This window comes from Meriones unguiculatus, chromosome 1, assembly GCF_030254825.1.
Source record: "Meriones unguiculatus strain TT.TT164.6M chromosome 1, Bangor_MerUng_6.1, whole genome shotgun sequence".
Lineage (NCBI taxonomy): Eukaryota > Metazoa > Chordata > Mammalia > Rodentia > Muridae > Meriones > Meriones unguiculatus.
Window position 1 is genome coordinate 59,929,188 of NC_083349.1, and position 12,132 is coordinate 59,941,319.

The 12,132-nt window shown below is 41.4% G+C and overlaps 1 protein-coding gene across 10 annotated transcripts in view; it reads left to right on the plus strand.

The window, feature by feature from the left end:
* Nucleotides 1-12,132, plus strand: part of Btrc (beta-transducin repeat containing E3 ubiquitin protein ligase) — a 166,238-nt gene that overhangs the window by 131,584 nt on the left and 22,522 nt on the right. For 9 of the 10 annotated variants that reach the window (XM_021649848.2, XM_021649863.2, XM_021649880.2 and 6 more), the window contains 2 exons: nt 5,234-5,465; nt 9,506-9,692. In XM_021649848.2, the coding sequence (XP_021505523.1) occupies nt 5,234-5,465; nt 9,506-9,692 (419 nt within the window). The remainder of the gene's footprint in view (nt 1-5,233; nt 5,466-9,505; nt 9,693-12,132) is intronic. The other variant, XM_060390476.1, reaches the window with a different exon arrangement.

Consider the following 12,132-nt stretch of genomic DNA (forward strand, 5'->3'; position numbering starts at 1 on the left):
GGACTCGCCTTCTAGATAAATCTGGGAAGAATGGGCATACCGAGTCTTATTTATGAATGTGACATATCCCTCCATTTGCATTAAACAATTTGCACTGGGCATAGGAGCACACTGTGTGCTGTACGTTAGTCCCAGCACTCGGGAGGCAGAGGCAGGTGGAGCTCCAAGTTCGAGGCCAGCCTGATCCACAGAGTGAGTTCCAGGACAGCCAGGGCTACACGGTGAGACCCTGTTTCAAAATAAATATTCCCTCAGAAGGTTATTAGTTTATAGGTATTAACAGTTGTCAAATTTTTTCCTAAATGTGTGTGGGGTTTTCTCATTTTTATTTTTTTATGCTGTGTTAACTTACTTAAATGGATTATTTTCAAAAATTGTATTTGAACTGGGTATGGTGGCAAACCATATAATCCCCAAAGTCTGGAGGCTAAGGCAGGAGGATTGACACATATTTGAAGCTAGTCTTGGCTTCATAATAGACCCTGTCCCAAAAGTGAAATGAAACCAGTTACTCTTAGGATGGCAAGTGACCGCAAAGGGGTACACAGGGGCCTTGTGGTGCTCTTGCTGACCTGGTTCATGGTCTGGGGTTGTCCTGGGCATCTGTGACAACTCAGTGCTCTGTGCACTTAATGTTAGATCTTTTATGCATATTACATTTACTAAATCTAAACTAAGCAATATGTATTTTCAAAAGTTGGAGCGAAAGCCCAGCTCTAGCAGTGTTGTATAAAAGTATTGGTTTGGTCTGGGCATGTAGCCTCAGTGGTAGAGTGCTTGCCCAAGCCGTTATAGGAACTCAGTTTGCTCATTAGCATGGGTAGGAATAGGGCTACTAAATATTCCCTATTTGTGACTCATAAGCAGGCTTACTTTTTCTCTCACAAAAATCCAGCGAAATGGTTCTTGATACTCTCCTTCTATACGTGAGAGGAACAGACACAGAATAGAAAGCCAGTAAGTGTTCTTATTCCAGGGCCACAACTTTAAGACAGTATGGGGTCATGGTCAGGATTGATGCCATTTGACGTGACAGTGGTACATGTCTCAGGTACATGTCTTCTTCACAAGGAAATAAGTAAGCTTGTAAAGAGTGGTGACCACAAATTAGGAACCCCAGAGTCGCCCAAAGCAGCTGGTAAATGTTTTAAAACCTGCTTAGGATTTCATCACTGAAAGCATAAGAAAGCCTTGACTGAAGCTTAGCCTCAACAAGAAATTTTCCAGGTTCCCTCAGTTCTTAGGTAGTTTTTTTTCTGATAGCCTGACAGTTGCAGCAGCAAATATGACTCCCCGTGATTATAGATATGCCTTGTCTAGGCAAAGCAGAAACAGAATATTTAAATGATGGAAAATCCCAACTGTTCTATTTTTCTAATAAGGACTCAGGGGTTCGATGCTATCTCAGAGAGGCAGAGATGGTCATCAGCTAACCTTCTTTCTCAGCTTAGGTCTAGATGGAAAAAACCTAAAAGGCTCAGTACAGTTGACAACCCAGGAGGAAAAAGCCAAAAACCCAAAGACAAAGGCTTGCTAGTTCAAAGTCCAAAAAGCCAGGGAGCTGAGGAGCTAAAGCCAGAGCTTGAGCTAAAAGCTCCTCCTTCTCCACGCCGTCTTAAATACCCCTCAACTCAAAGTCCCTCCTACTCTTTAATCCCTGTCAGCTGGTTTCTTGCTCTGCCTCTTGACCTAGGGTTAACTTTATTAGATTCTGTGTACAGAGAGCTCTTGGATTACAGGAGTGTGCTAGGGATGGGTGACCATACCATAATCACCTGTTTACCATAAAGAGAAAGTTCTTGGACTAAGGGTGTGTGATAGGGCTCAACCACACCAAACAATAAACAGGGTTTTACAGTTTACAATTTTGGGGTTCACATCGGGGTCAAATATCCTGCAGCACAGAACCATTTCATCAACTTGATGGTTCTATTGCTTGGATTGAGCTTTAACCAGAAGACAGCTCTAGCCTCCGTCTCAGTTTGTTCACTTTTTTTTTTTTTTTTTTTTGAGGTTGGAGGGGAGCTGTTTGGTTTGTAAGGTACAATCTCATTTAGTCCAGGTTGACCTCCAAATTACTATGTAAATGGGGATGACCTTAAATTTCTTATCTTCCTGTACCACAGCATAGTACCAGGGCATAGTCCATACTAAGCATGCGCTCTGCCCACTGGGCTACATCTTCAGCCCATTTCTATCTTTTATGGCAGAGATAATGGTGACGTTGTAGGCTTTGGCTGTTGGGGTGAGAAGTGGCTTTTTGGTTAAGCTTGTGAGCACATCTGTTTGTTAGCACCCTGAATCTTACTCCTTATTTGATGAGGTCTCCTTTGCTAAGTTGCGAACAGCCTATATGGTAGCTTGAGCTCCCTCACCATGGCCAGTGCCCAGCAGGTTCTCAGGAATCACTTCTGCTATGTATGGGATCCTTGGTCTCTATGCTAGAAAATCCTCAGCTCTGCACACCAAACTTGCTGCTTACAGGGGTCACTCTTTCATCGTGGCAGGTGCCTTTGTGCTGTTTTGGAAATCCACTGATCAGCTGCTGAGCAGGTTCCATGCGTAAAGTGTTTGAGCAGATAAGACAGGCCTTGCATTAATGGCAGAGGTGGAGTACCCAAGGTGGGACTGGCCACATTCATTCAGCATATGTAAGCATGATGAATTCTACAGCAACATCGGTCTCCATGCCTCATTAGGGTCACCTCAGGCAAATTCGTCCATTGTCCATCAATTTACTTTGAAAGGTATCCAGTTGCACTCATTTGTGTCATCTCTATAAAAATCACTTTCCTGAGAATCGCTGTCTGTTGACTCTTACTGTTCCCACTGCTCTGCAACTGTAAACTTGGGTGTGAGCCTCATCGTTCCTTGCACACTTATTCAGTGAGATCTGCCCTACCCTCAATATACTGAATGCTAATGCTTCCTCACCACTCTACACTCACCACTGTAGTCTGAAAGATGACTTCTCTCCAGTGGACCGTAAAAGAGGCCTAAGCGGGCCTACTGCTGCCTACTCTTGACCTCCTAGTGCATGCTCCACACAGTCAGGAACACTGTGTGTGTCATTCTCATACCACAGAGTGTTTGTCCCTTTGGCCTCTCATCCTCCATATCTTTCTTCAGCATGGCGGCTCAGGCTCTCAGAGCAAGTGGAAGTTAGCTGGGCTTGCCGTCCTGGATTGTGACTCTGCACATCCTGTTACTGCAGTTCTCTTGGTGGGAAGAGCATTGTCCTCTGAGAGAAGAGGTGGGAGCTGATGAGGACACGTATGGATGTTAGTTGTCATCACCTAAATGGACTGAATGTCAGACTCAGACTCCTTCTTCAGTGTTCTCTGTGCCCACTCATGCGCGACCTTTGAGCATACCAACAGAATGCTGCCTCTGCACTCAAAATCCCCACCACCTAGGTTACCTAGGTTATGTAACAAACTGTTAGGTTCAACTATCACCCCGTTAGGAAAACTGTATAACCAAGTAGAGTTAAGTTGCTCTGTTATCATAGGTGTGGCAAGTTCCAACACACTTCTTCATTAGCTCATGGTTCTAGAAGAGGTTAGGGGTCACAAGACTGAAATTAGTCTGTTAACCAGCCAAGTTCTTAACTAGAAGCTCCTGGGGAAATCCTCACAGCGTATTCTTCGTGGCACAGCAGTTCATCATTACAGGGAAGCCTCAGCGTCATGGTTTCCTTGATGATCAGTGGCAGTCTGCCTTCCTCCTCTGCACCCATGTGTGAGCAACAAATCAAAACTCTGAAGACCTCAGATCATTAGGTAATATGTACTGAAAGTGAATAATTTTTATAAGGTTAGCTCTTAAACTTGCAATCCTGCCTCAGCTTCCTGAATGCTGGCATTACAGGTGTGCGCTACCATTTTCAATTTAGTAATTTCTTTTAAGAACACTGTATCCATGTTTTAAGCATAGTGTTTGATCTAAGGGAAGGTATGTGTATACTAGGATTCAGACTGGGTCTGACTATGTACACCTGACTGGCTTGTAACTCACTATATAGATAGGCTGGTCTCAAACTCAGAGATCCACAAGGCCTGCACTCCCTATAATGGCAATTTTCATGGACCATCTTAGAATTTTGCCTGCCACAATAACATACTCCCTCTTCTGTCTTTTTTACAGTTTTATTTTTACATCTGTGCATTGTATATGTGTGTGTGTGCAGGGGTTAGAGGACAACTTGTAGGGGCGCATTCACTTCTTCCACCACGTGACTTGCATGGATTAAACTCAAGTCATCAGGAATTGTGGCAAGAACCTATACCCACTAAGTCCTTTCTTCAGCCCCTTTCTATTTTGTTGTGCTTTTCTCAGCAGCACTATTTACATATGTAAGTGATAATAGGCCTCTTAACTTAGAATATATGTTCTTGATGCTATTCAGTTGTTTTGTTTATTATTGTATTCCTGGCATCTAGAACAGTGTTAGATACACAGTAAAAGCTTAAGTGACAGTTACAAAATAGCCCCTAAATTATTCATTCATTTATTCATTCGTTCGTTTATTTTTTTTCAGGGCAGGGTTTCTCTGTGTATCCTTGCCTGTCTTGGACTTGCTTTGTAGACTAGGCTTGCCTTGAACTCACAGCGATCCTCCTGCCTCTGCCTCCCTGAGTGCTGGGACCACAGGTGTGTTACACCATACACAGCTCAGCCTTTCATTTTTTGATAACTATAAAGATAGGATTTTTGGAAAAAAAAAAAAAAGATTAATTTGAGCGTACGAGTTATCAGGCTTTATCTACAAAGATACTATGAGGTCTCTAAATAGTCATTGGTCTTTCTTTTTGTGGAAGACCTTATTTGACTTAAAAAAAAAATAAATGGTGAACAAGTAAGTAATTATCTAAATGTCCGATAACTGTTATAAACAAGAAAGAGCAAAATAACTTCTTTGTTTACCAGTAATAATTATATACTTCTGGCTTTCGGTTTCTATCTGTACAATCTCCATAAATTAAGAATGTGTGTGAGCTTTTAAAAATGTGTGTTTGGTCTTCCCATAGTATACCTGATTTACCACCTTTCTCTGGTATTTGTAAGGCTTTCCACCTAATTATGGTTCATAAATACTCAATTACAGTAAATCTAATAAGAATAACTCAGTTGTAAAGATACAAATTAGCACACCACACCAGAAAATTAAACTGTTTTCCTCATTTTCAATGCTTACTGTTAAATGTTTCATTTAATCCCTCCCTTCCTATAGACTAAACTTGCCAATGGCACTTCCAGTATGATCGTGCCCAAGCAGCGGAAACTCTCAGCAAGCTATGAGAAGGAGAAGGAGCTGTGCGTCAAGTACTTTGAGCAGTGGTCAGAGTCTGATCAAGTGGAATTCGTAGAGCACCTCATATCCCAAATGTGTCATTACCAACATGGGCACATCAACTCTTATCTGAAGCCTATGCTCCAGAGGGATTTCATAACTGCTCTGCCAGGTATGTGTGTGTCCTTGTGCTGTCTAGTTAATCTGCTCTAGCAATAATGGAACTGGATCTGCGGCCTTACTCCTCCCAGTTCTTCCTCTCACATAATAACCTCCATTACCCCAAGGTAGCGTCAGATTCACTGTGTAGCCAAGACGTGCCTCAAACTCAGCAATCCTTCTGCCTTGGCCCTGAAAGTTCTGGGACTACAAATGGAACACTCCTGGCTTCATTTCTCTTTCTAAAAGTTTTGTTTCGGGGATGGAGAGGTGGCTCGTAGTTATGAGCACTGGCTGCTCTTGCAGAGGACTTGAATTCAATTTCCAGCACCCACACGGCAGCTCACAGCTGTCTGTACCTCCAGATTCAGGAGATCTGACACAGATGTGCATGCAGGCACAACACCGACACACCAGAAACAAAGGTAAATTAATTATTAAATTCTTGCTTCATGAGATAGTTACACTCCAAATCACTAGTTATGCCTTCATCACAGTAAAGAAAGACCAAAATGCAAAATTAAAATCGCATTTTACTTTGTTTCCTTGTTTCCTTGTGTTTAACCTATATGCAGTTCCAAATCTATGTTTTGGTTTTTTATTCCCTTAAGTGTTATGTGATTTGAGGCATGACTTTTAAAATGTATCTTATTTTCAATTTCTTTCATGTACTTGGATTTGAATGGCAATTTTAACAATAAAAATATATGTTTCTTTCTTTTTTTGAAACAGAGTCTTTCTGCCTAGCTCAGGCTGGCTAAAAAAACCACGGTCCTCCTACATCAGCTTCCTCCTACATCATCACCCATGACAAAATACTTAGATTTGTAGGAATTAGTTTTAAAACATTCTTTAGTATTTTAGAAATAATATCTCAATATTTGTGTGTGTCACACATGCACACACATGTGCATACACAAGAGATACTTGAAAATACCATAATTTTCTGTGGCTCAAGCCAGGATCTTGTTTGCAGAGGGCAAACATTCTGCTGCTGACCCGCACCCCCAGTCCCTGGAAGGGTGACGTGTGTGTAGATGTGAAGTGACCCCTGAATCTTTTGCAAGTAGGTAAATACTCTGTCACTAAGTAACATCTCTAGAGTGTCTGCACCCATCTTTAATGGAGGTATCTAGAACCCTGCAAAGCATGGGAAATACATGGGCTTCACATTCATTAGGGAAATCGTTGTAGTTACTGTTGACTGTCAGGTCTTGTCTGGTGTTTTTCTGTTCTGACTGGTTTTTATGATTATATGAACTAGCTCAGCTGGTAGGCAGAGTATTTGCTACACAAGCTGAGGATATGAGTTTGATCCCCAGAGAATACATAAGGAAGCTGAAAGATGGGGTGCGTTTATTTCCAGTCCCAGCCTGGGGAGGCAGATGTAGGCAGATCCCTAGGGCTCACTGATCTCCAGTCACACATGTGAACATACACATACACTCAAGATATAAAATACAAAAAAAACATATAGTTTCCCAGAAGTCCACTACACAGAGAGCCTTTTGTTTGTCCCAATATATATTGTTTTTCTTATAAAGTTCTAATCATGTGTTTATCTCCCTATAGATCTGGAGTCTGTTTTTTAAAACTTTTCTTCATATGTTCTTCCAGTATATTTTTGTTAAATATGTTAAGGTATATTTCTAAGTGTGTGTTCTTTTAAAAGATTGTATAATTTTTCTAATACTTTTTACAGTGGTGAACACATTATTTAACCCCTTCATTAATCTTTTTTTCCTGAATAAATTACACCATGGTAGAAATTTTTATGCATTAATCTTATAGACAGTCTCAGAAGAAAACACCCAAAGTAGAATTGCTATATAAAGAATATGAGGAATTTCAGTGTGGTATGATTTTTGTTTGTTTGTTTGTTTTTGTTTTGTTAGTTTATGGGTATATTGGGTTTTGGTGTTGGAAATTGAACCCAGTGCCAAACAAGCCCTTTGCCAACCTTTCACCTACTGCTCTGAAGCTGAACTTCGTGAAGACTTTCTTCTCCTTTTGCGGTGGGGTCTTAACCGTGTAACTTGGACTGTTCACCATTCCTCCTGCCTCATCCTCCTGGGGTTGCAGCGGCACACCTCCACCGCTGGCTTCGCTGTAAAGGGCTTTTGGTCCCTGCTGACCAGCTCTCCTCTAAGAATGTTGCTCTAGCTGGCAGCCACTTCAGAATTGCGCACTGCTACCTTCTTTAGTCCTTGCCAGCTATTTCTCTAAAATTTTGTTTTTCTAAACTTAATTACCTTTTAAATCTTAATGTTTATTTGTATATAATGGGTAACCACTTTAAAACGGAATTGTGCCTGTGTTCTTTGCTAAATAGAATAGGTTTTGTCCCCTTGCAACATACTGGACTTTTTTTCTAGCTGCAGGCAAGCAGTTTTCTTTGTACAATCTGAGTATACCTATTGCTGTTTTCTTCCCAATCATTGTGACATGGGACTGTCTCAAGCTTAGACACTAAGAATTGAACCGCAGTTGATTGGACCAGTGTATTTTGCCTAATACTGATCCCTAGTGCGTATCTGCTGACCAGGCTATGTGGTACTAAATCACATCCAGTGTTTAACAGCCATCTAAATTTCTAAACCTACACCATCTGGCTGCATTTAGTAAACCAAACTACTTCAAAAATTGCCTATAATCCATTAATGTAATGGTTCTGTTTGGAGTGTTAGGTGAAATTACTTCTAGTGACTTACTATTGGTACATTGTAAAAGATCAGGAGTGATTTGATGGTAGCCATTAAAAATGTAAGAACGCCTTTTGCAAACTTCGGATACTGTAGAAAGTTTGAATATAAAAAAGTTCAGGAAATATGACATCATTGTATTTTGTATAAAGAACTGTTTATTATCATTAATTGGCTTATAGTCATATTCCTTTAATAAGAATTAGGTGATGGATGCCTCCATCTGCTTATGCTTAAATATGAACATGTGATGCCAGCCAAACAAGATCCATTTAAAGCTTTCTCTTCCAAGTCTGCTGGAAAATGACAGATATCCATACAATTCTTATAATTAGAATAATGTTTAATAAGCATATTTGGATTGTTGCTAATGGCATCCAAGTGTGTCTCCATATGATTCAGGGGAAACACGCAAGCGAAAATGCATGTTGTCAGTTCTTTCTAGTTCATGCCTGCAGAAGACAGACTGAGCAAATCCTTCCCAACCTTTGAGCCTCAGAAGAGCTCAAAGACGACTAGTTTTCAGTGTTTGTTTCTGACCTATGACCGCAGAGCAACAATGACAGGAGTTCTGTTTGGGTGGCTATACTGTTTGACAGGCGTGTTTGGGTGGGAGTTTGAACTGGGGAGCACACAAGGTCAGCTTGTTGTTTTCCTTTGAAATGCTACCTTTGTTATTTATTGGTAAAGTGGTTTTTGTTTTTTGTTTTTCGTTTTTTGGTCAACTGTCTCTTAGGTTTTAGAGCAGGAAAACAGTTTGTTTTTAAACACATGCACTCAAACTCATCTTTGAACCTTAATATCGCCGCGTGTCTCTCCTCTCGGGGCGGTTCTGCACATGTTTACCCCTCGACTGTGCGCCTGCCCACACTCCACATCCCAGAACAGTCTGACTCGCTGCCTCTCCCCAGCACATTTAAAGGACATTTCTTTCGTTGAATAGCTTTGGAACTGCAGCAGTAATAGAACAGAATGAGAAATGGACCTAATATCAGGATTTCGGGGTCTGAATCACTGAGTCTGAGATGCTATCGTAGAACATCCCCTAGTGCTGAAATCCATATAGATGGATGTGAACTGTTTTCTGGACTCCTTTTTATTTTTAATGTCTTGGGGGGTTGCTGGTTGTTAGCTTTAACTTCCTTATCTAACAGAAGATGGAAAATACTGTTCATTCTGTAACCTTATGGAAAAATTATTGACACTCATTTTACCCCAGTCTCTGTTTGAACCACACTGGGGACGGTGGTGTGCCTTCATCTCACAGCATGTGCTGCTCCTTTAAAGGGCTTTCCGTGAAAAATTGCTCAGCACCCCCTCTGTTCTCTCTCTGCTTTCTCCCTCACTGAAGCACGGGGTCTGGACCATATTGCTGAGAACATTCTGTCATACTTGGACGCCAGATCTCTGTGTGCTGCCGAGCTTGTGTGCAAGGAGTGGTACCGTGTGACGTCGGACGGCATGCTATGGAAGAAGCTCATCGAGAGGATGGTCAGGACAGACTCTCTGTGGCGAGGCCTGGCGGAGCGCAGAGGGTGGTGAGCCTTTAACCTTCCTCCTCATGCAGCATCCCCGGTCCTGGTCGCTGAGCACCGCGCGTGCCGGGAGCCAGTGAGGCCACTCACATCCTGCGTAGTTACTGTGCCGAGTTTCAGCTGAAAGTACAGAATTGTTGTCTGTGTACTCAGTAGTTTTTCTCCTGGCCCGTCAATCACATGATGACATATTTTGCCAAAGAAAGCTGACCACCCTCCTGACTCAAGCATTCTACTCTCTGGACAGAAGGCTGAGGGGCAGTTTTTAAGGCAGGAAGGATAGCTTTGAATCAGGGAGAAAGTATCCGCTGTTGCTTCCTCCTCTTCTGGGGAAAATGGAATAGTCCTTCTTCACACGACTTTCTCTGTTGAGTCCCCAACTCTAGTTAGTCTCGTCACCTCTGGAATCAAAAGTCCATTTTCATGCCCAAGTAGTATAAAATTATAACTACTGGAAAGAATGAAAAGTGGGATTTAGTAAAAATCATTGTTTCTTAAAACTTGTATGTTTCTTTAAATTTGTGTGTTTAATTATGAGTTCCCTAAGGCCTTATGTAGTCAGTGGCCTAAAAGACTTGTTCTCTGAACACAATGGCACTATTTCATTAAAGCTTCTTGAAGATACTTTTCTTTTTAGAATTTTGTGTCAGAGTGTGTCTCTAGACTGTCCCTATAAGAAAATCAGGTATGAATAATTCATTAAGTTATTAAGTATAATTTGATAAAAAATGATAATAAGCATGTGTGTGCCCAATTATTGCCTTCAGAATTAACTTTTTTTTTTTTTTTTGGTCTGGTTTTATATGGAGTCCTATACAACCTCAAGTAGTTAAGATTACTAAAGGAAAGCTCACGTTGGTGCTTCAGGGCATGCGTTTCTAAGCAGAGGGAAGGGGCCTAACACATGAGACCCACCCTAGCTCTGTAGCATGACCCTGTCTCAAACAAGTGTAAAAATAGTTAAGGGCTGCATGCGCCTGCATTGCGTATACAAGGTTTTGGTCTCAGTGTCCTCAGTGCTATAAGCAAAAGCGAATCTTCATTTAGCTGGGTGGGCATGGTGGTCCATGCCTGTAAATCCCAGCCAGGAGGGAAATCGAGGCAGGAGAAAGAGAGAGAGGAATACTCACAGAGCAACCTTCCTTCAAATTTTCATAAAATTATGCTTGCCGCTCTCAGAACTTTGGTGTTCTTGAAATTCACGAACTCATGAGTATGTTGACCTGAGTACTATGGCAAGCGCTTTGGGAGTTTCTGCCATGTGAACTATTAGGAAGACTTAAAAACCTTTATTCTCACATCCAGGCCAGGGATCCAAATGCTAGCAGTGTTCTTGCTATATGACTGTAAACTTGTTATTTTTTTCTAACTTTTTTCCCCTTAAATCTTTCTTCCTATGTTGAACGTAGAAACTGCCTTTGCTTACTGCCTTCTTACTCTGATAGTTTACCATGTATGGTCTTCAGTTCATCATTTGCTGAAGCCAAGACCAGCTTTAGAAGTGGAATACACAGCTTACTTGAGGAAATTTTACAGGATCTAAAGAGATTCTCCATACCTTAGTAAAGCAAAGAAACTCTCCTCCAGATAATTCAGGCCTTAACTCTCAATTTTAAAAATTCAATTCTTGGGGCTGGAGAGATGGCTCAGAGGTTAAGAGCACTGGCTGCTCTTCCAGAGGTCCTGAGTTCAATTACCAGCAACCACATGGTGGCTCACAACCATCTATTATAAGATCTGGTGCCCTCTTCTGGCGTGCAGGTGTATAGAACATTGTGTACATAATAAAAAAAATTCAATTCTTAGCTAAAACAGACTTCGTGTCAGGCTGGAGAGATGGCTCAGAGGTTAAGAGCACTGGCTGCTCTTCCAGAGGTCCTGAGTTCAATTCTCAGCAACCACATGGTGGCTCACAACCATCTTTAATGAGATCTGGTGCCCTCTTCTGGTGTGCAGGTGCGCACACACAGGCAGAACACTGTATACATAGTGAATAAATAAGTCTTTAGAAAAATTGAAAAAAAAGACTTCATGCCCTGTTAAAATACTCCTTGTTTTTATTTGTAGTATCAAAGACAGTAACTTTCATCCTAAATGATAACCTATTCGAAAGCAAAGAGAAGCAGATGTGGGCTTCTGAGATGTGTGTATGTGTAAATGCAAACGGAAAAGCAGACTTCTTTTTAGGTTGGGCGTAAACAGTGGGGTCTTCTATGTTGGTTATGAAGACAGTAATAAAAACCATCCCTGAAAAGATGGGGAGAGCTTTTATTTTTTTTCCTCAATAATTTTGTGATGCCTGGAATCAAACTGAGGGTTTTGTACATGTTAGGCAAGTTTTCTACTCCTGAGTTACATCCCAGTCCACTTTTTAACCTTTTAAAAGAGTCCTTGAAAGCCAGGCATGGTGGTGCGCACCTTTAGTCCCAGCACTCTGGGGGCA